General features: G+C 34.5%; 1 protein-coding gene across 4 annotated transcripts in view; it reads right to left on the reverse strand.

Moving 5' to 3' along the window:
* Nucleotides 1-1,065: 1,065 nt before the first annotated feature.
* The window catches only part of LCORL (ligand dependent nuclear receptor corepressor like), a 106,250-nt gene continuing 80,781 nt past the window's right edge, over nucleotides 1,066-26,534 (reverse strand). For 2 of the 4 annotated variants that reach the window (XM_081119144.1, XM_081119145.1), the window contains one exon: nucleotides 1,066-1,381. In XM_081119144.1, coding sequence (XP_080975270.1) covers nucleotides 1,201-1,381 — 181 coding nt within the window. In that variant the 3' untranslated portion in view covers nucleotides 1,066-1,200. Of the gene's footprint in view, nucleotides 1,382-10,606; nucleotides 10,634-17,407; nucleotides 22,213-26,534 lie in introns of all 4 variants that reach the window. The other 2 variants (XM_081119140.1, XM_081119141.1) reach the window with 2 other exon arrangements.

The following is a 26,534-nucleotide window of genomic DNA, read 5'->3' on the forward strand; positions in this document are numbered from 1 at the left end:
TATGTGTTTTATAAAACCAAGAAATATAAAAGGAGTCTGAAAGTTACAAAGTAAGAATGCTTATTAAGCCGAAAGAAAAGGCAGATAATGGTGGTGATATAGAACAGTGAAAAACAGATGGTTTCCATTCTGTTGGCTCTGTGTCTTTTTCTGTGCTTCAAATTCTTTATCTAAATCTTCTTTTGTTAAATCCCTGTTTAAAAATATTTTGGGTTGGTGGTAGGGGAAAACAAGGACTTAAAATGTCACAAACTAAATGCCATTTACCTTATAGCCAGGCTATCCAAAGGGAAGGAGCCATGTTCTCATATACTTACATGGACCCCCATACCAAAGCTTTATCTGGCTGGGAAAACAAATTAAGCACCAAATCTTTAGTATTCTTACCATTCAAGTTTTAGACACAGTCATGTAAGCCATTGTTGAAGCTATGTGCTTTTGCACTATTAAAGGTAAGGAATATCCTGATTTAAAAAACACCCCTTTACACTTAAAAATAAATGGCTAAAATACAGTAAAATTAATAGATGTAAATCCGTTTACCATTTTTCATTCAAAACTGATAACTTACAGAAACCAAACAGTATTCTTGTCTGTAAGAGGCACAGATTTGCTGAAGAGGAAACATGCGATTGTGCCACTGTTCTCACAGCTCACAGACTTTAAAGGTTTAAAAGTACATAGAAAGAAGACTCATCAGCTCAAATTCTCCTATGAATGGAAACATGCTACTTGATGGTAAACTAGGATCAAGTTTCCTATACATATATAACTTTGAAAATGATACACTTCTAAGAGATACCTTTGCCTTTCACCAATTCGAGGTAGTTGGTATCCACCTGCTTTACAACTGCTCATGGGTCAGGTCATCATCACGAATCTTTACAACACTTCTAAGTCACGCAATGCGTTATATATTAAAACTTTGTGCACAGAAATAAAACGGGACAACTATATTTAAACTTAGGGCATAAAAAATTCACAAAGAGAAACATCAAAATCCATCTGTACTGCAAAATTCCACAATGGTCTGATGTAAAAAACGTACAAAGAATATAAGCAAAGTGATTAATGCTAATGATTTAATATAAAGACAAATCACAGGACTAGAAATATTTCAAGATCAATTGATAAATGCTTAATGTTCAGCAGAAAGAATATTGACGTACAAAATAAGGATAGTGCAAGAAGAACTGAAATCTATTTCTCTTCACTGGTGAGATTTTGGTTTTGAACTGTACAGCTTGCTAGAGGTGCTGCTGTCAAATTCAGATTCCATTCAATGGGATGATTAAGGCACATCTTAATGGGGCTCAAAGGGCAACTTGCTGCATTCCCATCAGACAAATTCAGTTTCTCATCAGTTTTCATTTGTAGCACGCTGGAAAAAAAAGTGTAAAGCATTTCAGTTTTACTTCAATTTCAAAGAAATCAACCTTGTAGAAGAAAATTTAATAGTTTTATTGTTGGAACCTCTAAACAGAGTGGCTAGAGCATGTATTACCCTGAGAGTACGAGTTTGTTTTGTTTTGAACCCGTCTCCCTGCTGAACTGAAGACTACACAGTAAGCCTGGCACTTGAGAGGTCAGTCACTCAGGTGCCACTGGATAAAGATTGTCACTGCATTTACAGATTTCATCAGCGTATGTCAGAACTGAGCTTGGTGGGATTCATCCCTTTCAACTTGGCCTTCAGCCTACCAAGGATCAGAGCCACTTTGAGACAAGAAGGAATTAACCTTTGCTGAATGCCTACTATTTTCTAGGCACATTTACATGTATTATCTAAGTTTCATAACAAGCAAGGTCAGTATACTTATCCTCCTAACAAATGATAAAAGTGAGTCTTGGAGAGTTAGGTACAAATATGCCTGAGATTATAGGCACCGGGCTGGAGTTGGGATTGGAACACAGTCCCTGCTCTTGCCTTTATGCCTGTCTACCGGCTCTCTGATGAAAATCTTCAGACTCACAGAAACCTGAGAGTCCACTCAACATGCAATGCACATGTAATTCTGAGCCTTAATGAGAGCTGATTCACATCTTCAGATGTCAACTTTTTGTTTATAAACCAACAGCTCCTACACAGCTTATTTGGTATTTCATTGGTTGGTTTGGCTAGATATCATTCCTAAGCTTTGTGCCACCGCACAGGTCCATGATCCCGTCAGGAAGGAGGAAAATGAGCCGGGTAGCTAGCATTTAAGTGACTTGGAGTTGGTGAAGGCAGCAGCATCCAGACTTCAGCAGCATTTCCTGATCCCTCGCACCCTTAACCAACCAACTCATTTGCCACTCAGTAATAAGCCAGAGAGACCATCCTGTTACACCATCATTGAACAGCCATCATGTTCTCCCCGAGTTCTCCCCAGGCAAACAGTCCCAGTTCCACTGAAGGACATGGTTCCTAAAGGTATGATACAAACTATGAACTAGCCTAAAAGATTACTCATTAAAAACAGTAAATCGGTACGGTGAAGGGCTGGGGCGAGAGCTGGGTGGAGAGGGCCAAAGGGGGAAAAATGGGGGACATCTGTAATACTCTCAACAATAAAAGTAAAAAATAGTAATATCACTTAAAAAGCCAAAACATAGAGATGTGATTAATAGGATGACACTTAAAGTAAATCATGGCCCAATATGTGACAAATTAGAAATCCAAAACTATTTTCACCCACATCACAAATTGTAATTGATTTCTGAAAATACATGGGTTAGTTACTATTAGACTGGCGTGCCCTCATGGACCTCAAGTTCTTTTATTTCTCAAGCTGGCAAAGCACAGATAAAGCAGTAATGCTTTCCCTTCCTCCAAGGACTCTTCATAATTTTATTATTCGTGTTTTCAAAACAAGTTTGATGTACACTTCTTTGAGAAACTTCAAGGCAGGCTATGAAAATACAATCATATTAATTGAGGTACCCTGGTAGATAAGTACATCAAGTATCCAACTCAAAAAAAATAAATAAAAGATGGCATAGAGCAACAAATCATGGTCATAAAAAACTTGTTTTCTGTTTGTTATTTGATTGACAAAGGTGTATTACAGAAGAATACTTTAATAACATTCTTTGCAATACTGTAAAGACAGGTGGTTGTTTCTTTTTTACTTTTCTAGAAAAAGTACTAAATTTCAGCACACAAACTCCAGGGGTGCACAGAACTATGCATGTGCATGGGAAGAAAACTAAACGTTAGTACTAACACACAGATTGGCGTGCAATTCACAAATACACACTCAAACCTAGCTGGTGTACATACGGGCACTACTGATCTACAAAATACTAATCATAGAAGAATACAGCTATTTTATGAAGTGCTGGCCAGAGAACAACAGAGCTAGAAGGGCATTTTCTAGACCTTTTTAAAAAGATAAGGAAACTAAGGTATAGGAAAATAGAAAGATAAACTTATTTTTCAGAGTCTCCTAACCAGCTGTATGTGGACTAGTATAAGAACCTGGATCTCTAGTGAATCTAGTATCAACCACAGCACTTTTCAGTTCTATTTTCTATACCATCAAATTATTTAACATTTACTGGATAGCCCCCCCCCCCCCAAGGAAGAATTTAGGAATACAAACATGAGGAAGACATAGAATTTGCAACCTAGGGGAAATTTTTTAACAAACTCCTTTATATTTGGAAACTAAAATTTTGACTAAACTAGGTTTAATGTCAGGAATTTGTGGTATACACATTGGTACGAAGTGAAAGATTGTTCAACTTTTCTTGATGTACTTTCTACACAATGCTTTAATTTTAAAAGTAGGTACTATGTTTGTAAACTTAGAAAATCACTGCAAAATATTATACAATGAAGTCTTACTGCTCCTAGCCCCTCTTCTAGGAGCAACTACAGTTAACCAATTTCTTGTGTATTCATCACATTGACATATTTGTTTCAACTATGTCCTTTCCCCTATACAATTCTGTATATTGTTCTATATCTTGCTTTAAAAACTATATATTTTGACAGCATAGGAAATATAGTCCATAATATTGTGATAACTAGGTATGTTGCCAGGTGGGTACTGAATTGTCAGGGGGATCACTTTGTAAAGTATATGACTGTCTAACCACTATGCTGTACACCTTAAAACTAATACAAAATAATATTGAATGCCAACTGTAATGGAAAAAAATGTGTATTTTTCAGATTGCTTCATGTCTGTACAATGAATAAAATTCTTTTAACAGCTACATAGAATTCCACTCTACGGATATGTCATAATTTACTTTGTTCTTCAGTTGATAGACTTTGGGGCTATTCCAATCTTTTTCTGAAAATATCAATATGTTTGAATCTTATTGTATGTGTGCAGGTACATCTACAGGGTTGGTATCTAGGATTAGGACGCCTGGGTCAAAGGGTACTTTTCAAATTTTGATCACTGTTGACCATTTCCTCTATATTTACTGAACTGTGCACCTCCCATATTTATGTTGAAGCCCTAACCCCGTATATTAAGATATACAGGGCCTGCCCAGCCAGCATGGCTCAGTGGTTGAGCATCGACTTATGACCCAGGAGGTTGAGGTCTGATTCCTGGTCAGGGCACATGCCCAGGTTTCCGGCTTGATCCCCAGTAGGGGATGTGCAGGAGGCAGCGGATCAATGACTCATCATTGGTGTTTCTTTCTGTCTCACCCTCTCTCTGAAATCAATAAAAACTTTTTTTTTTTTAAAGAGAGATACAGGGCCTTTAGGAGGTAATTAAGGTGAATTGAGATCATAGGGTGGGGGACTAATCTGATGGGATTGGTGTCTCTATAAGTGGAGAAACCAGAGAACAGAAGGTCGACATCTGCAAGCCAGGAAGAGAGCCCTTACCAGACAGTGAACCCTCCAGACCTTGACCTTGGATTTTCCAGCCTCCCAAACTGTACGAAAATAAAATTTCGTTTGCCATACAATATATGGTTCTATTTCTTAAATTATTTTTTACAGCAGCCCAAGCAGAACAAGGCACTTTCTTGAAACTTTTTTTTTTTTTTGCTTTTGAGACAAAACATAATATTGGTTTTCCTCTGCCTCTTCTTTCCACTGTAGGTCATCCTGCTCTACCTGGCTAATAAATACTGGAATTTCCCAAGGCTGAGTCCCAGGCTTTCTTTTCTTCTTATCCTATAATCTCTCACTAGGGGTTCTCATTCTACTTAGTTTCAGCCAGCAATGATATCCTAGATGTTTCAGCTCCACCCACAGCTATGCAATACTTCTGCAGAAAGCTTTCCCCGAGAACTCAACCTAAAGTACCTCCCTTAAGAAATTCCTTATATCTTCTAATCTCATTAAAAGAATTTACCACTGCCTTGTGTTTTCTATTTTACTTTTTCTCCCACTAAAATACAAACTTGACAAAAGAAAAGATTCTTGCTGGTCTTGTTCAGCATATTATTTTCAGCACCCAGCATATGGAAACTGGATAAATATTTGTTAAAAAATTAATCTGGGATTTCTGGCCACGAAGAAGTAACAAGAACTGGATTCACCCTCTCATTTTAAGCAACTTACAAAAACAGATGCAATATATAAAGTAATTTTTTTTTTAAGACAATGGATTACAGAAAATGCAAGGATGACAGTAATCCCTGAAAGAAGGGAAACAAAGGAGGGAAGTGTTAAAATTTTCTCTGGATACTGCCCGGTGAGTTTCCAGGCTGTAGTATAGGGAGAGGAGCCCAAAGAGAGCTTGGGAATCTTCCTGAAATGAGAAGACAGACTTTGGAGGTAAGGAAGTCTAAGTCAGCTAGATTTTGTGAGGCAGAGTACAGGAGAGAGAGCTGCACAGGGAGAGCTCCAGAGATCTGTATAGGGTTCCCCTGTAGTCTGTAGATAACGATCAAACCATGAATGTTTCCCGAGGCTGTGAAAAAGACTACTGAAAAGGCCCAGGTGGAAAATCCCTAGAGACCCTAAAGGGCTGGATATAATCTATGTTCCCACAAGCAAGAATGGAAAGATCTCCTTACACATGGGGCAGGAAGTAGAGTCCTCAGGTATTGGTACTGCCTAACTAGTGTCATAAAATTAACCCTAGGGCAGGGTTTCTCATCCTTGGAACTACTGACATTTGGGGTCAGATGATTCTTTGTTGTGGGGGCTGTTTTATTATAAATTGTAGAATGTTTAGCAGCAACCCTGGCCTCTATCCTTTAGGTGTTACAATAAAAAATGTTTCCATACACTGCTAAATATCCTCTGCAGGGTAAAGTCATTGCCAGTTGAGAAACACTACTAGAATAAAGGCTGTTCTGGTTCTGTCTGACAATGCTCAAAAGCAACATTTGAAAGAATAAAATGTTTCTCAGTAAGCTAATGATGCCCAGAACAGAACCCCAATACATTTAAGGAATTGTAAAAAAAATAAAAATCCAGCATACAATGTAAAATTGACAATGGCTTATATCTCATCTGAAATCTCTAGGCATGCGAAGAAACAGGAAAACATGGTCCATAATGAGAAGAAAAGTCAATCAATAGATAACATAGGTTGTAAAATCAGCACACAAGGAAGTTAATATATGTTATTTTAAATAGATTCCACACAGTCAAGAAGTTGAGGAAAGCACAAGCATGAGGAGGATATATGTGGTAGATACAAAGAAGACTAAATTTAAATTTCTGGATGTGAAAATACAAATCCATGAAACGAAAAATACCCTGGAATTTATTAACAGCAGATTATACAATTCCAGAAAAAAAGTTAATAAATTTAAAAACACAGAAATAGTATAACCCAAAGTGGAACAGAGAAAACAATTGGGCAAAATTGAATAGAGTATCAGTGATCTGTTGTACAATATATATGTGACTGGAATCCCAAAAGGAGATTATAGAGGACAGTGACAAACTTGAAATCTGGCTGAAAATTTTCCAAATGTGATAAAAACTAAGCTCATATCCAGGTAGTTCAAAAAGCCCTAAGCAGAGAAAACATGAAGTCAGGACTACCAAGCCCATTTATAATCACAATGCTGATAACCAGGAACAAACAGAACATTTAATAAGCAACCAGAAGAAAATACACATCACAAAAAGAATAGCAAATATAAGAATGGAAGCAGACCTATCTTTGGAAAACAATGTAAGCTACAAGACAGTGGAGCGCAACAGTTTCAAAGCAGTAAAAGGCCATGGTCAACTTTGAATTCCATATCAAACAAAAATATTTTTAAAAGCATAAGTAAAATAAAGACTTTTTAGGGCTGAGTGAATTAATCAAATGTGCACTACAGGAAATGCTAAAAGAAAGTTATTCAGACAGAGGAAAATGGTTATCAGATGGAAATTCGGATATATACAAAGAATAAAGAGTACCAGAAATAGTAAATTCATAGGGGAAATAGTTCTATTTTAAAAAATCTCTTTGAAGGATTGTGTAAATAAAAAATAGTAACTATATTAGAAGCAAAATGTATGACATCTATAGCACAAACACTTGAAGGGAGGAAATGTAAATAGTACTGTTAGCAAGTTCTTGCACTATACATGAAGTGGCATCTCATTTGAAGGTAGTCTGATAAGTTAGTAATATATAGGGTGAACCTGACAGCAAATACTTTTTTAAAAGCCAGTTAAGAGATTAAATAGAATAAAATAAATAGAAATAAAATATACGCAACTGACCCAAAAGAAGGCAGAAAAAGAGAAGACAAAAGGAAGTAAATAATATATTGGACAAATAAAAAACAGAAAGTTGGATGGCTATTATCAAAACCACAATGACAAGTATTCGTGAGGATGCAGAAAAAGGGAACCTTTGTGCACAGTTGGTGGGAATGTAAATTAGTACATCCACTATGGAAAACAGTATGGAGGTTCCTCAAAAATTTAAAAGTAGAACTACCATATGATCCAACATTTCCATTTCTGCATATTTACCCAAAGAGAACTTAAACAATAAGGTGAAAAGATAAATGTACTCCCATGTTCACTGTAGCATTATGTACAACATAATGTACATTATGTACAACAGCCAAGATATGGAAACAACCTAAGTGTTGGAGGGATGAATGGATTAAAATTTTCTGGGGTGTATTCCATTGTATATGTGCATACATACACACACAGACACACACACACTGTAATATTTTTCAGCCATAAAAAAGAAGGAAATCTTGCGATCTGTATGTAACAACATGATAAACCTTGACAGCATTATGGTAAGTGAACCTTATGCGAAGTGAAATAAGTCAGATAGAGAAAGACAAATACCATATGATCTCACTTATATATGGAATCTGAACAAAAACAAAAAACAAAACTGAGCTCATAGATAAAGAGATTAGTGGTTGCCAGAGGTGGGGTGGGGGTGTGTGTGGGACAAAATGGGTGAAGGAGGTCAAAAGGTGCAAACTTCCAAGTATAAAATAAATAATTCATGTACCGCATTACTGTACTGTTAATAATATTGTATTATATATTTGAAAATTGTTAAGAGAGTAGATCTTCTTAGAAGTTCTCATCACAAGAAAAAAAACTGCAACTATGTACAGTGATGGCTGTTAACTAGACATTGTGGTATTTATTTTGCAATATGTACAAATATCAAATCAGAATGTTGTACACACCTGAAATTAATATAATGTTATATGCTAATTATACCTCAATAATTTAAAAAAGAGGCTCACTTCATATGATAAGGGAGTCAATCTATCAAAAGTACATAAAAATTCTTAAAATGCATGCATCTAATCATAGAGCTTCAAAATAGATAAAACAAAACCTGATAGAAGTAAAAGGATAAACAGCAAAATCCAGAATCACAGTTGTAGACTTCAACACCCTCTCTAAAAATTAACAGTAGACTGAAATGCAATAAACAGAAAAGAGTTGAACAGCACCCTCTCTTGACCTAAATGACATTTCTAGAACACTACACCCTGCAGCAGCAGAGTACACATTATTTTCAAGAACACACAGAGCATTTATTAAGGTAGATCTAGATAGACTCTGAACCATAAAACAAATCTCATTAAGTTCAAAAAGATTAAAATAATACAAAGCATATTTTACAACCATAACTGAATTAAATTAGAAATTAGTAACAGAAAAATACCTGGAAACTAAACAACACATAACCCATGGACTAAAGAAGAAATCCAATGGGAAATTAGAAAATATTTCTAATTTAATGAAAGAGAAAACAGCACAATACAATTTATGGGAAAGTAGTTTTTAGAGGGAATTTATAACATGATCATATTAGTAAAGAATTAATCTCCTTTCTGCCACAACACTCTACTTTCTCCACTAATGGTTCTGAAAGTGTGGTCCCTGGACCAGCAACATAAACATCACTTGGATCCCACTCCACACCCACTGAATCAGAAATTGGTTGGAGCCCAACCATCTCTTTTAACAAGCCTTCCTGGTGATTCTGATTCACACTAAAGTTTGTAGACCACAGTTCTCATCTGGACTACCATAAGATCTATGCCTTCACTCTTGCACTATACCATTCATTTTCCACAATGCAGTCGGAGATCTCTTAGAAAGGAGAATCTGAAGATGTCATATACCTTGCCCATCTACCTCCAATTTAAATCTCTATTCCAAGAGCAACTGGAAGTCACTGGAAGTATATAACCATGACTTAAGAGAACCTGCACGGTCTATGTTCCACTTACTCTTCAGTCTTCACCACACCATGCTCCTTCTTTCTCTCTCCACCCTAGACACACCAGTCATGTCTTATCCCCTTTCCTGCCAAGAATGCAATGCCTTAGAGGTGGTTTCACAATGCAATTCCTCTTCCTGAAGTCATTTCTTCCCTCCTAGTTCTCTGCTACTTGGTCTGGTTAATTCCTACTCAACATTCAAAGCTCTGCTCAATGCCATTTCCTTAGGGAAGTCTTCCCTCATTTCCCTGACTTGATAAAATCTCCCTATAAGGAATTCTCATTGCATAACCTACTAATTAAGAAGTTGTTAAGATGTGTGTAATTATTTACTCAAGATTTGCCTCTCCAAATAAACTTGAACCATGAGGGAGGTTTTGTCCCCAATTAATCCCGTATGTCTAGCATACTGCCTGGCACAAAGGAGACAAACAGTTTTGAAAGAATAAATTAACGGAGTCTATAGATTCTAGTTTTCTATGTTTATATAACATAGAAACAAAGTTAGAAACAAATGAATTTTCCAGGTTGCCTGGAATTAGAATTGGGGGGAGGAAGGAGCCAAGGTTTTGTTTAAAATTAAACACACACACACACACACACACACACACACAAACAAAATAACCAAGATAAAACCTGGCAGGATGAAATCACTCAGACAGATACTCTGGTTTTTTGGGGGGGTAATTAAATGATAGATGACTTCAGTAGTCTTAACATGATAACCACAGAGTGCTCAGATCCACTATTAAAAACACACCTGTTCATTGCCCAGGAAAATGAGGGGTAGGAGTTGGGGAATGGTAGCCAGGAGGGCTGAACTACGAACTGCGAACTCCTATGTGAAGAAACAGAAAAGAGGGGTAAAAAGGAGAGAACAGTTGAGGAAGGACCTTTAGGTGTGAAGCACCAAGATCAATCTCTTCCTAACAGGTGGCAGGAGCTGGCTGAGGGAAAGAAGGGCGACCCTTGAACTTACCTCAGATAGACAAAGCAGGTCTGGAGGCTGCAGGAAGAGAATAGAGATTTACAAAACAATAAAACTGGCACTCAGGGCTCCCGAGCATCACTCTGCTGGATACAGCCAAGTCCTGTCCCACAGACATAAAACAAAACTACCTGTCAGAAATATATTGTATTATATGGGAGGAGGGAGTGGACAACTGGAGGGAGTGGATGGGTGTTGGCTATGAATTGGACATAATAACCTTAATCTACTAAAAAAAAAATTCCAATGACTTTTTTCAAGCCACTCAATACCAAAATTCTACTGATATAAACAGGGGTCAGCACACTTCTCCTGCAAAGGGCCGGGTAAATATTTTAGGCTTTGGGGGCTCTATATGATCTCTGTTGCACCTACTCAGTTCAGTTCCCATGGCACAAAACCTGCAACAGAAGACACGTCCATGAAAGAACATGGTGGTGCTCCAACAGAACTTCACCTACAAAGTGGGCCATGGGCAGGGCCCCTGATTTAGAGAATATTATGTTTAAAAACAATTTTATACTCCATATCCACTGGCATGGAAAATAAACCAGATTATCTTTCTTCAACTTATACTTAATTATGTTGACAAAGTAAAAACTTGAAATATTTTTTGATATGATCCCTGAGTTCCTTTGTGACTCTCATGTCTAACACAATGCCTGGCAGATCAAAAGGAAAAGTATCCAATATTTGTTGATTAAAGTGAATGGTTTTCTACGAAAGACATGGGGCAATTAGAGAAGCAGTATATCCTAAAAAACTCAGTAATGGTTGACAAAGTAACAGGATATAAAATATTCAAGAAAAAGTCTAAGAAAAAACATCAAGACAAGGGATTATCAAAGTAGCTGATTTACATTTTAATACCTATTATGGCAAGAGTCAGAAGCTCTTCAAGACCTAAAACTCTTCTCTTTACTCAGTTCCTATGAAAAAGACAATGATAGGGAAATAGTAAACTGTAAACAGAATAACTTTTTTAAAATTCCTGATTTCATTAAAGTTTTTTTACTTATTTAAAAGTACTGTGAGTAAAGTTTTAATAGTTTTACCTAAGGCACTGGCAATTAGCAAAGTGGTAATATGAAGCCCATATAAAAATGAATGCCAACAAATTTACTAATTTTTACATTAAAATATCATTTTATCTAGTGCTGACCAAATTAAAACTGTGGATTAATTAAGAGTTGAGGAGACACTGATCTTATATTTAAATTCATTTTTTCCCCATGGTATGTAAAGCCACCTGGACTGGCTACTGCCAGAGCTCTGCCTTTCTTAACTCAGCATGAAATAAAATCTAATATACAAAAATGAAGCTTAGAGAACAGACTGATCAGAATGTGATCATCTTTGGTTTATAGGTATTTACCACAGAGTTCTTTTTAATACTGAATTTTAATAAAGCTCTTACAATTTTGATGACTCTAACTTAATTTATATACAAGGACAAATCTAATTTGTAAATTAACTTAAATTTTTATAGTCATTGCATTCTTTCTGGGAATATCACAGTAATTTTAGAGAAACCCTAGTAGGAAACCATGTAGAGCAACATTTCCCAATTATGTTCCCCAAACTGTGTTCAGTAGGATATAAAAAGTTTTCATATATATATAAAGGCTGGAGAATACAGTTTAACAAGCTAATGGGGCACTGTGACTTGATAAGCACAGGAAAGAGAACCAGCATTTCTCAATGTTGTTACACCATGGAACCCTTTGCACATAGAACACCTTGGGGGACTAGTGTTTCTTGGAATACATCTTTGGAATGCTTGTGTAGCAAACTAGATTAGGGTGACTGAATCATTTGGAAAGGTTTGTGTTTTTTTTCCCCCCTATCAAAATGAAATTTAGAAAATCATCTACTCTCGCTTCATAGTTTTCCCATTAAATGATAATAATGATACTAAATAATGCACATGAAGAAACTCAACTTTAAATTGTATTTAAAAATGTTTAAGGATATTCTGTGCCAAGGGCTGCCTCAACCACACAAATGTAAAAGAACATCTTGAGTTAGGATTCGAAAAATGTGGTAAAATGTTCATAAGCAAGACCAGAGGATATAGGGTTAGTCTGGGTTTCAGAAAGTTGAGGAATATATTGTTAATTTAAAAATCACTCATTAGTTATATACCTGTGTGAAAACCAGTATTCAGAATGGGGAAAATGTATATTCTGTCAGTTTTGAGGACAGATGGACAAAACAGGAGAAGCTGACAAATGACATTTTTCAGTCACCTCAGAATCCAATTCAAAGCGTCACCTTGAGTTCTGAATTTTTATGGGAAAACATTGCAGAATGAGAACTGTGAATTTAGTAGCTTCAAGTCCACATTACATTATTCTAGTTTTAATATTTCCTCAGAGGTGTCCAAAGTCAGTGTATTTATAGCCAGATATGTGGCAATTAGGAAAAGGCACACATTTGCTTTGGGAACTCCAAAGACGTTGATATTAAAAAGGTCTATATTATTATTCCCAATAGTCATACTCCAGTATCACCTCAAAAATCATCTCCTGCAACAAGCCCTTCACGCACCCCATTTTGCTGTCCCCCTCAAATCTATAATGTGTGCTATTAGAAAAGACCCTCTAGAATTACACCTTGATCATATAGTTTCTCACAACTCAGTGGGTGAATTCTTGGCTTGATCTCTTTGTCCTTGTTATACCCACTTGGTGAACCCAATAACTATCAAATCCAAGGGCCCGCCTTTCTCAATGCTTACATTGTGGTCACAGAGATAAAATCACAAGCTGCTCAATCCTGTTAGTTCTTGAGATAGTATTTTTGACTTTACCCATATTATCAATACCCACCATACAGCTCTTAGATTACCTCAATTCATAGAAAATAGGCTCTAATATCCTCAACATTTTGCCCATGAACTTATAAAGTTATGTGTATGTATGTATATTATTTCTTAAGAGAGAAGTGACTCTTGTGGTCAAGTGCAGTGTTGCTAATGATGCTCCATAATATCCAATAATCAACTCAGGGGCTTCACCCCACTTTCACTGCTTGCCGTCTCATTTTTGTATCTTCAGCCTTTCATTTTCCACTGGCTTCTTCCCATTGTCATCTAACATTTTTTAAAACCTGCCTTAAGCAGGCCTTCCCTTAGTCACTTCCCTATCTCCTCTCCAGGCAGAGCCACTTAGTCTTCAGTGCTAACTTCCTTCATGCCCTCTTCCTGCACATACTCAATCGTAAGGTCTCTGGTTCTGTCAGTCCACCAGAACTGCTCTCTCCCAAACCAACTGAAATAACCTCCTGTGCTATATTCGATGGAAATGTCTCAAGGCTAATTGACCCATTATCAACAGTTTACACGGCTGTTTTCTCCACTGTCGTGACACACTTCCTTTTCACCACCCTCTCCTGGCTTCCTCTCATCTCCTGACTACTCTCATCAGTTTCCTATTATATACATCTTTTCTTTTCTCCGTATTTTTGGAATTTGGGGATCCTAGGCTCTTCTCATTTCAGAGAACAATCTCTTCCACTCTCATCAATCTTTATCTCTAGCTCAGCCCTCTCTCCTGAGCAAAAAACCCCTATTAACTAATTGCTTCCTAAACATATTTTCTTGGTTATTTCTCTGGATGCCTCAAACCTCTGATGTCTAAAACTGAACACCCTGAGTGCACCTACACCTCAGTGCATATTGCTATCATCTACCCAGATGCTGAAGCCTAAAACCTGGGTGTTATCCTTTATTCCTTCACTCTCTAAGATGTCCTGATTCTACTTCATAAAACTTTCTTAAATATATCTATTCTTCTGCATTCATGTCACTTTTAGGGCTCAAAACCACTTTATTTTTTTTAAAGAACTCACAATTTGGGCATTGCTTCCCTCAGTAGCTTTATCTTTTGCTATTTTTCCAACCACCCCCTGCCCCATCCTTAATCCCTATTTTATAACTCAGCTATTTGGAGAAAATTATTTAGTGCTCCAAACAAGCCTTCTCTTTTGTCACCCGATTCTCCACATGCAGTTTGCTCTGCTGAAATACTCTTCTCCCAACTTCTACCACTTTGGCACCCTTCAATCTCAGCTTAGATGTGCTATATAGGAATCCTTGCCTAATTCTCCATACCTGGGTCCAATTTCCCTCCCATGTGCTCCTACAATCCACCTCTTGCCCCAATCATAGCACTCATCTTTCCACTGGAGTTGCCTGTTCACTGTCCCCCAAGAGATGAAAAGCTCTGTGAAAGCAAAAACCATGGCTTTAACCATTCTATCCCCTTAAAACATGTAATATCCCTTTTAAAACATAAAATACACTCTGTTTGTTGGATAAATAAATGATGTAGGTCTTTACCCACTTAGATGGAAAGGGAACTTCCTGAACCTTCCACATGCCCAAGAGCATACTGTAGGAATTCATTAAATATTTGCTGAATTAGAATAGAATGGACCTGTAGTTCTTCTTCCTCCTTTCCATGTCCAGATACACAGCAGTACAAATGTAGTATAAATCTTAAAACTCCTATGTATTAAACTATATCTGAACAATTAATTTTGAAATGTACAAAAATAAGACATTCGTGGTAGAAGCAAAACTTTTCATCAATAGAAACATTCCACAATTCATTACATACATCAAACTAGGAATTTTTATAGAAAAGTCCTATTGTTAAAAGTCTCTCAAATCTCCAGCCACTAATTATTCTATGAAGAAGAAAAACACATATAAAACTACTAATGAATTTTACAGTTATTTCCAAAAAGGCAAAAAGAAGCATGAAATACCAAGAATAATGAGGAAAAAAAGAACACTTTAAGAAACATTTAAAAATCAGATAAATATAACAAATATTGTTTCAAATACAACTTTACAAAAATGTCCTTGATTAAAAAAAAGAATGTTAAAAAATAAAGAAGGAAAGTTATCAGTAAAAGATAAATAAAACTTTAAGCAGAACAGGACAATAGTGCTAGTAAATTTTAAAATGGGAAAACGTGAAAAGTAACTCTTAATATGATACTATTTTTTTCCATATCACAAAATGCTTTTGAAAATAATTTGAAAAGTAATAATTACACCATCTTCCATCTTATTTTTCTAGGGTAATCTCATATTTAGTGAGATGAAGAATCATATTAAAACAAATTTTACATTTATACCTTAGGAAGACACAATGGTTGAGAAGCTGAAAGGACGAAGTACAGTTCTGCTGCAAACGAGTTAATGCAAACTACCCTTGGTAAACTCAAAAGCATGAAATGAGGATGGTATAAAAAATTAAAAACGATACGCTATATTTTATTTTTCACTCATCATAGTCTTTTAAAAATATGTGTGTATATTTTTAGGTGAACTGTAAATTTTTTTTAAAAAATCACTATCACACTTCCCTCTTTTTTCCTGACATACTTACTATATGTTATAATGTTTTTAGCTGTCCTGAAGGTAAGAAACAAAGGGCATAATTTTAGATTTGATTCCTCTTTCATAATGAAGACTAATTTTAAAATTTTAGACACTGAATGTTAGTTAAAATTTTTAATCACTGCATATTAAATAATGAAATATGTATTTTAAAGTTACATAAATAATTGAATTTAGGGGGCCATAATAATCTTACCTATTAAAACACAAGCTTAATTACTGCTTTTAATATTTTAACATAAGGACCTGATAGCACTTTTTTAGCTTTTAAAAAAGTTTTAAAGGGAAGAAATAAAGCCATCAATACTTCCCCAACCCTCAGAAAAATCCCCTAAAATATACAATGTAACAATGCAACCATATGATAAAATTTCCTTAAATTTCCAAATGTAACCTGGCACTCTTTCATGTCAGGAAAGGAATCTAGCACTACCACCCTTCCTAATATCTTGAATTTTCTAGCATTTATCAATAAGTAGAGTGAGAACTGGTTACACTGGCACCTACAGTGTTCATATTCTATTTCTGCTAGGTTCTAAGGGTTACAGTCGCCCTGAGGCATCAACGTCAGGTTAGTATAACTGAGGAAAGCACATAATTGCTGCTAAAGTAACTTCAGTTTGCATTACCTTAAAATTACCTGTGTATGACTTTCTCCCTAGATAGGCTATGGATTGTCTCTGGAAAGAAATCTTTATCTTTATATTCATGCACTCTAGAGTTCAGTGTCTAGAGGAAAAAATCTATTCAACAAGTTTGCTGATTTGTTGGAAAAAAAAATCTTGTTCCCTGACACTGTTTAAGTAAGCAGAGTATTAAAGTGGTTCGCAAAGCAGTACCAATGGGCATAGTGACTTAATGGTGAATGTGAGACTGATACCCTAGAATTATTATATATGTTATAAGCTTTATCAATTTAGTAATGAGACAGTCTTTACTTCTTTCCACATGGCCTGGTCTTAAAGTTGTTATCAGATGATAAACACATATTAGTCTGTAGTGTAGCAGTTAAGTTTTAGATAGTTGGGCATATTTATCTGTCACATTGTTTTCTCTATTTTGTATCTGATAAAATGCAAAAGCAGATAACATAACTTTTATATTAATTTTAAAGGCTATGTTTAGAGGCTTTCTATGTCTCTATTAAATATATTTTAATTTGCTTGAAATGCTGGACACAGTATATGTGGGGAAATGCACTGGTACATTTAGCAGCACCTAATTTCATGAGTTTCATACTAGGTGCCAAGAAATGAGGTTGTCCAAATATTTTGGAAATAAATGAAAACTAAGTCAGTTGTTTCTTTTCTACCCATTATCATATATTTTACTCGAGGCACCTACAATGAAACTTGAAAATTAAGCAGAGAAAAACTTACCTAATTGGGATTTTGAATAATAGTTTGCCATTTGTCCACTGTTGCAAGACTGTCGTTTATGTCTTTTTGTTGACATTTCTGTGGTCTTCCATGGTGGTCTTTTTCTTTTGTTCAATTTGCTAAGAACTTCAGAACTATCAGGAGGCTTGTCATAATTAACACATTTATTTAATTTACTACTGTCAAGTTGGCCAGGAAATTTATCGGCTGCAGGACTATCTGCCTTAGCACTTTCTATCTCTTTAGTTTGCCTTTTAAAGGAATTCTGCCTAGCAGAATGGGATCTTAAGGTAAAGCGCTTTGATTCTTCCACATGAGTCTGATGGTTGCTTCCACTGTCAACAGCTTCAGGAGAGTAAATGACTGTATTTAGCTTAAAAGTATTTCTGTGTTCAAGGTAGTTGATCTTTCTCAAAAATATTCTACAATCTTTTAAGGTTTTTGACCTCCAATTATTTGGACAAACACTTCCTAGTCTTAGGCCCTTTTCAAAATCTTTTGGGCTGCAATTTGTCCCATTTTCCTTTGCTTCTGATGTAAATTTATCCTCTAAACTAGCATGTGTTTTAAAGTCAGACATTGCCACCCTCTCTTGTAAAAAGTCATCCCTGATCTCAGGTGGCAAAATAAACTGATTATCTACCATATTTTTTCCTTGGAGTGGGATGTCAGCATTTGGTCCCCCCTCAGTCTTATTTAAAAATTGGTTCTGGCAGAAAAATCTCAGGTTCCTCCTTTTAGAGATCCAATCAACGGTCCCATGGCTGTGCAGCTTTCCCTCTCTTCTCCACCTTTCTTGTCGCAACCTCTTAAACTCAGTTCTTTTGAATCTATCTAGTGTTAAATTACTTTTCACATTTAAGAGTGGAGAGCTAACCATTTTATGCAGTATATGTAACTTCCCTGATTTTGAAGGAGAAGATAGTGCAAATTTTTTAAAGTGCTTTCTGAAGGGGCTGGTATTAAAATCAGTATATTTGGTCCCTAATTTAATTCCTCTGGTATTTATTACTTCCAAAGGGTTTCGAGCATTTGCTTTTCTAACTAGTGAAAGAGACTGTGTTTCTGTCGTTTGCATAAACCAGGTGCAGAGTTCATTCAAATCATATTTTTTCCGAAAAAGCATTTTTACTGGTGAAACTTCAAGTTCTACAAGACAGGTTCCCAAAGGGTTTGCTATTTTGAAATTACTACTTTCAGTGTGTTCCCTTTTTTTAACACAATTTTCAGCTTCATCTCCACTTACTTGCACCCAAGCATTTGTAATTTGCTCAAATCTATTGTTTAATTCCTCTAATAAGGAATCGTTTGAAGCAGAAGCAGCCCACCACCTGAGCAAAGGGTTTGATGAAATTATAGGGTCCAAGGATACTTCAGAAATGGGTATTAAATTGTTATCTTCCAAACACTTTTTTGCATTCCTTGCATTTCTAGCTCCTGGTGTACCTTTGGGAGCTACTTTTGTCCTCGACTGCCTATGTTTTTCCTTCTGACTTTTACCTTTCTGCAAATGGAGTTTATATGATTTATGGAGCAGAGTATTTCTATAAATGAGTGAGCTAGAAGATGCTAATGAATGAAGGAAATGCAGAGATGGTTTTCTATCCCTAACAGAATGTCTCAAAGGTACAGCAGCAACCATACTTTTGGACCCATCCTTAGATGCATCCACTTCAGCATGCTTTGCATCCATGTTATTGCATTGGGGAGCATACTTTTCTCCAGGCAGACTTTTTTCTAATATAACCTCTTGTTCTAAAGGAGGTAAGCAGCTGCTAATACTCACTTCTCTTTCCTGAGGTGAAATTCTATTAATAGTTACAGATATACCAGAGATTTTCACTTTTGCAGGTCGACCAGGCTTCCTAATTATTGCCAAAGGCTTCTGATTTGGCCGAAGAATGTTCTTGGAAGGCTGAAGTATCACAGACTTATTCTTGATAGGCCTAACATACTCAAAGCCACACCCCAAGATCTCACTTTCTGTCGTCAAACTCGAAACAGCACTTATTTCACCCGAGTCAAGTTCATATTCTCTGATATTTCTGAGACTATTCCGTTCAGTTGAAAAATCAGTAACTTTATTGTTTAAAGATGTAACATTGTTTATGTTTACACTTCCTTCAGAAACATGCCTTTTAGTTCTTCTTGACCTTCCATAAATAACAGTTACTGTAATACTCTTTTTATAAACACCTTCTTTTACTTCTGATAGGAGAGATTCTGGGCTTTTCTTTCCAGTACTAAAGGAGTCGTTTTGGCAAATGGTGATGTCTGTCTGATCAGATTTTGGTTTCGGTGGTCTTCCAATTGGTCGCTTAGTCTGTTTCACAACCTGGGGGCCTATTTTTTTAGGTCTACCTGGTTTTCTTTTAAACGATGAATCCACTGCACTGTTTGCATTTTCCTTAGGTTCTTCTGATGGCTTATCACTATTTATATCATCGGTAAACATTTCAGAGGATTCTGCAGTTTCTTTTGCACAACTGAGTTTTAGATCTTTTTGAAGGGTGTCGCTGTCATTAAGATTAGAACTAAAATTTTCCAAGCTAGCATTTGGGATCTCCTCATTCGTTTCTGTTTTTTTTTCAATCACATGATGGTTTGGATGTTTTTCAGAAGGAAGATGAGTATTTGATTCAGAATTAGTGACTGAAGTTAAAGTATATTTGACCCCTTCCCTGCTTTTAACCTCGGATAAAAACATGAGTTTGACAGGACTAGAATAGCTGGAAAAAGAAGAGCTTTTGATGGCTTCATATTTTGTTGGTACATTCTCAACAGTGGAAATCAAGCTACCTGTATCTAAAATAGATGACTTTTTCAGATTATCAAGTCTTTTGTTATTCAAATCTATTGGAGGCATGTGATTGCTTTGGATACTGCTGGATGCTACCACAGATTTTGATAAACTCTGCTCTTTACATGTCATTCTGCTTACAGTAAGAGTGATATTTCTACCAGTATTTTGATCTTTACTGTCAATTTCTTTCAATTTCTTGGATGCTTTATATCCTTCCAACGACTGATTATTCCAAGACTTCTTGGCCATATTTATTGTATCTTCCAAACGCTCCACAACAACTTGTAGATTAGAATTCATTGCAATTTTGTTTAGATCTATACTGTGTGAGCTTTCAGTTTGAATATTTTTCACCTGATCTTTTTTTTTTGAAGATTCAGAAACTTTTTTGGCCTTAGGGGATTTTTTGAGAACATAATTATTTGTTACATATATAGAATACCACCCTGGAGGCACGATATTTCGTTTACTTCTGTTTAAAAGTCCAGGAACATCACATTTCAAAGGAGTTTGAGTATTTTCTAATTTTGAATTCTCCTCATGATTTTGCAAAAAAAAATTTCCAGCTGCAGATTTCTCCTGTGAATTTATGATGTTCATTTTCTCAGGGGTAGTCGTTTTAAAGCTTTCTGAAAATGTGTCAAAAGCCAAGTTAGTACCTAAGTTATGAAGAGGTAGTTGCAATGACTGTAATGCATAATCTGGTGAAAATATTTCTGCATGATTGCTATCTTGAAGGCTTTTAGAATTCTGTAAAGGCCCTTGGCAATGATAGAATTCTTCTTTGTCTGTTGAAAATACCACATCATTGCATACCAATTTCCTTGACATTTTTTCACTGCATTTTTTTCTTACAAAGTTTTCATCAAGACTAGCAAGTTCTCTTTTTATCTGTAAAGACTGCCTTCTAAATACGGGTGAATCAGGAGAGTTGTGCATTGCAAATAATGTTTCTTGACGCTTTCGAAATCTTGTCTGAATAATTTTATTTTCTACCTTTTTATCATGTTGACTCAGTAATTCCATAAAACTGTAATCACTGGCCTTTGCATTATGCAAGAGGGAGGTTATTAAATCTCTCAATTTTAAATCATTATCTGTATTACAATCACTGTTAGATAATTTTAAAAGGTTTGTCGTATCTGTAGTTTCTATTGATTTTAATTTTTCATTAATACGGTCCATTAAATCTTGAAAAATTACAGTAGTTTCACCTTTTTCATGATTTGCAGTACAATTATTGCTGCCTTCCAAGAGCAAATCAGAGTTACTGGGTATTTTGGTTTTATGTATTTTACCTCCATGATCATCTTTGTCACTACTTATTTCTGCTGGTGTAAGGAATGGAGGTTGGTTAATGTTTGTTTCAAGTCTGTTATTTTCTAAGGCTGAAAGCTCTGAGATGACATCTTTCAATTTTTCAAATCCTTCCGTCTGTACAGGTGATAATGGTGGGGGTGAGGGACTTCGAGATCTACAAATATCTTCAAGACTAACTGAAACATCACTGCGTACTTCCCTTGACGAAAAAGGAGTATGAAAGGCCGATTTTGTAGAGTGAATGTTTGGAAACAGTCCAGAACAGCACCTGTGAGGAGTATAACTGTTTGCAATTCCTCTATTCACTACTGTCTTAATGTGTTCAATAGTTACAGTTTGGCAAGACAAACAATGTAAATCTTTAATACAGACTGGCAGAGGCACAAAAGCAGGGCTTTGTCTTTCATTTTGTAAGCACCCTCTTTCTGCCAGCCTATATTCACAATGACAGAATAGACCATGTATATCATCTTCAATTAGGGGCTTTTGAGATTCTGAAGACACAGTATATGATGTATTACAACAGCAAAGAGAAGCAGCATTCTGCTCTTGGACTAGAAATTTCAACATAGTCAAAGCTTGTTGCTGGTGATGTATGCACAAAGATTCCAAAACTTTGCTTAATGCTGATTTTCCTTTTTCCATTTTAGTAGCTTCCTCTGATTTTGCATCAACAGTTGAACTAAAAATAAAAATCAAACAAAAAATGAATTACAGCAAAAATACCAGTATTATAAGGAGTTATAATTTTAACAGAGTTTGAACAAAAGATACTTTGATATTGCTGGACTCCTAACTCCTATAGAGCTGCAAGAATGGAATCTTCATTATTGTTTGGCAAAAATATAATGAAGCACTGATGATAATTTCCTATGACAAATATGAGCCAAAACAAAGCCCTAGTTTTGTGATATAAAAGCTGATGATTATAGATATGATTATATTTACAGATTGCTAATATTTAGTTCTTTGAATATATTAAGAATATTTAATGGAAAGTGCTTCACCAGGAAGTAGTTTTTGTACAGTAAATATTTTATGTTATTTTGATAATTATCAGTCTGTATTAGTGCAAATAAGAAAAATAAGGTGTATGAGAAAATCTCATCTTTATTTAAATATATATATTTTTTCAAGGTAATGAAAATTATTAGTAAAAGCTTTGTCACAAGAAAAATTAAGGGATTTAGATTTCATGTAAATAACAAAACGTCTTTTCTAAGATTAAGCTGCAGGCATTTTAACCTATTAAGAAAATAAAAAATTTAAGCTATTTAAAAATGAAATCTATTTTTAATTGATTTTAAATACTAAAGTAATTACATTAAAACTAAAGGCATTACTTACCTAATTATTTAATTTCAAATGGAAAATGTCCACTTCAGAAACTAATATACATCTAACTTTAACTAAGACTCATTATTACTTAGCAACCAATGTAGAAGTCTAAAAAAAAATTTTTAATCCAACTACCAGCAGTAAGAAGATAAAATATATAAAAGAATTCTGTTTCAGAAAAGTATCCATTTAAATTAAACATATCACCAAACTCTGTACATGAAAATAACCTCCCACTCATGACTTATATTTTCTGTTTATTGCTAGTAGCTCCTGGTTTGTAGAAATTTAGGGATGGAATTGGGATATGCTGATTATGAATTGCTACAGAAGAATGTATTTTATTTAATAAAAGTTTATATTCATGAATATTAAAAATTAGAGAATTTTTCTTTTAAAATGAAAAGTGAAACTAATTTTTTATTTTGTTCCCTAAAAATGGCTTAATTTGTTTCACAGACAAGTATGCAATATTTTATCTACATTTTATAAAAGTTGTTATTTGAATAGGAAAAACACCAAAGCAAATTTTGAACATTAGATCAATTTTTTTTCTAAGGAAAAAAAATAACTTTACTAGATTCAACCAATATTTCACTAAAACTAGCATACGATTTGGCATCAAGTAGTTATCAAAGTGAGAAGAGATGAAATTAAATCAAACTTCTTAAATCCACTGCCACCTCTAGACAGATGAAGATAAGACCTGACCTCAGTAACTTTACCTTTCTGAAAATAAAATTTTGATAAACTTTAATCATGGTTGGGAGTGCAAAATGATGGAACTAACTCCTAAGATTCAATATCAGGTAATTAAAAGAACATATGTAGGGAACAAAGGCAGGAGGAAATGTTAACTATCAAATATAAAGATATAAATAAAATTATGCTCTTTCCCAGCAAATTAAAAATTATAATTTTCACATAAGCAAAAAACAAAAACAAAAAACCCACCCCAAAAAGTTGAGATAAACACACTTCAACAGTTTCTTTAGAGTTCTGTTATGGCCTATTAAACATATCTGTGACTACACAGTTAAAGAGAGATTTTACATGCTTCTCAGATAAATACATTACACTGTATTTTCAAGATTAATATGCTTGCATAACAGTTCCTGAAATTCTCAAGTGCTTTTTTCTGTTAGAAATAATAAAAACTGACTAGTGTTAACTATTCTGAAAACCACAAGATTTTTATATCTCTCTTCTGACATTCTAAGGAAATCTATACTTTAAAAGAATTTCTTATTCAGTTTATTATTTCTAATAATAAAATTTCAAAAATACCACAGTGGCCAGTAATTTCCACCTAATGCTATATGAAGAATAGCTTAATAAAGTTCCTAATTAAATATTTAGATATTGGAATAGGTTCAGATATTAGATAACTAAGTTCTCAAATCATAAAACTCCACAATATGCTTATCTGACTTCAAATTTTTTCTTTTCCATATTTCTTGCATGTTAAAGTCTCAAAGAAAACCCTAATATATGAAACTTAATATAAATAACAGTTGAATAAACATAAGTCTACGACCTAGGATATATTCCCAAGTGATTGTATAAAGGTTCTAAGATTGTACCTTTCATGGCTCCCTTTTTTTAATTGCTAAATTTTTTTCTAAACTTTTCCTGTTTGATTTATAAACCAAAATATCCTGCCTATTTTTTGTATGTTACTATCCGTTTTGCCCATTACAAGTTTTGCTGTTGAGAGTGTTTTGGAGAAAGTCAATTTCTAATATTTAATATTAATAAAACTGCTTTCTAGAATGAATTAAAGAAGTCAGTGTAGTCAGTTTTTTCTTTGCTTTTCTTTTTTTTCTTTTACTGAATGAGTAAATCAATCACACACCAACAGTGTTGTAAATTTAAGTGCAAAAGCATTGAAGTGCTTTACTACAAATTACAACCTAGAAACACGTTAACCAAACAATTAAAATTCATACAATCAGATTTAGATATATAACAACACAAAGTAGAAACAGAATTACAGTACATTTACAACACAAGACAGATACATGAATTCATTAGAAAATATTGTAATAAATAATTCATGAATTATAGTGCAATTGATTTATGCATAAATATAACTAATTGCCTAACAATCAGTTTATATTAACAAAATCTGTCAAAATCAAGGCAGCCACAGAGTTTTACTAAATTACTGCGACAATGAAAATACTGCAATTAAAAAACAAATACAAGTATTTGTACTGTAAACAACTAAAAAAATCAGTCTCACTAAAGTTAGTATACAATTTAATATAAAATTGTCATTAGCTACCAGAAGTGGTTTAAACAACTTTACTGAGCAGTAGTTTCCTAAAAACAGAGGCACTGTTTTTTTCTTTTCCTTCTTTTTTTTTTTTTTTAAATATAAAATACTTGAGGAACATTCAAATAAGTAGAAAGCACATAAGGGTTGCTTTCACCTTCATTAAAAGTCTGCTGAAACTGGATATTTCAGAAAATTGTCAATTGATAAGTAGTAACTGGTAACTAAATTCATAAAGTACTTTGAAAGTTTAACATAAAGAACATCTTAATAGAAAGAATCACGGGGGAGAAGGGGAACCCATAAATTTCCCTGCCTTTCCTAGTTTGTATAATCAAAAGTTAACTCAATAATTAGAAACATTTTGTTTCTTTTAAAAGTTATGGGTTATTACTTATAAACTATCAAAAAATATTTAATTTACTATTTCTGACCAAAAATAAATAATACAAGTACTAAAATGCTGCAAATTAACTATAATATTACCTATAAAACTACTGATCACTGTGAAGTCAATAGCAAAATGATCCCTGATTTTATGAATCCTGTAAAGTTTTTGGTCAGGTCATCTTTTAAATGATATAAAAGAGTTTTCTGTTAAGCATCCCTTTACTATAAACTTCTCAATCAATTTATTAATGTAAATATAGTGTGAGGAATAAAAAAGCTCAATACAATACAAATATTATGTAATGCATTCAAGCCCCAAAATTTTTGCAAGTAAAATTCTGTATAAAGAGGTCAATAAAATTGTGTTGAAACATTTACTTTATCTTTAACTTTGTTTTTTAATGGGGGGGAGGGGTAATATATTAAATAATCCAAGTTCTGGCCCTCACAAAATATGGCTTAATTCTTTAAAAAGAAAGATGACCCTGACATCTGCTGTTTTGTAATCTATTATGTATACTTTCTTGGAAAAGAAAAGAGCAAGAGGATTCATACCCTACTATGCAGGTAACATTAATAGCTGAAGAGGGTTCAGTATATATCTAAGAGACCAAATAACTACTTTAGCTTTCTACTCTTCAGTTTCTTTAATCATATGTAAGCAGTTTTTAAATGTAATAGCTGAAAATCTCTTTAGTATTACATGTATATGTGATTATTAGATACACACAAACACAAGTGTAAAAACACAAGTATTTGACAAGGTGCACTTATTTTTTTTAAATTCAGCTTTTGGATTTAGGAAAACTGGCTTAGAAAAATGATTAAAACCTGAATTTTAACAGAGAAAAGGGGCACTCAGAGAATTTTGACTATATGAAGCAAATCCCCATTCTTTATATGGAGGCACATGCTTTACAATATTTTACTACTAAAACTGCATACTCCATAAATCCAACATGGATACTCTGAACCACATTTTAAAACTGCTATATAAA

Source organism: Miniopterus schreibersii (assembly GCF_964146895.1).
Source record: "Miniopterus schreibersii genome assembly, chromosome: 1".
Lineage (NCBI taxonomy): Eukaryota > Metazoa > Chordata > Mammalia > Chiroptera > Miniopteridae > Miniopterus > Miniopterus schreibersii.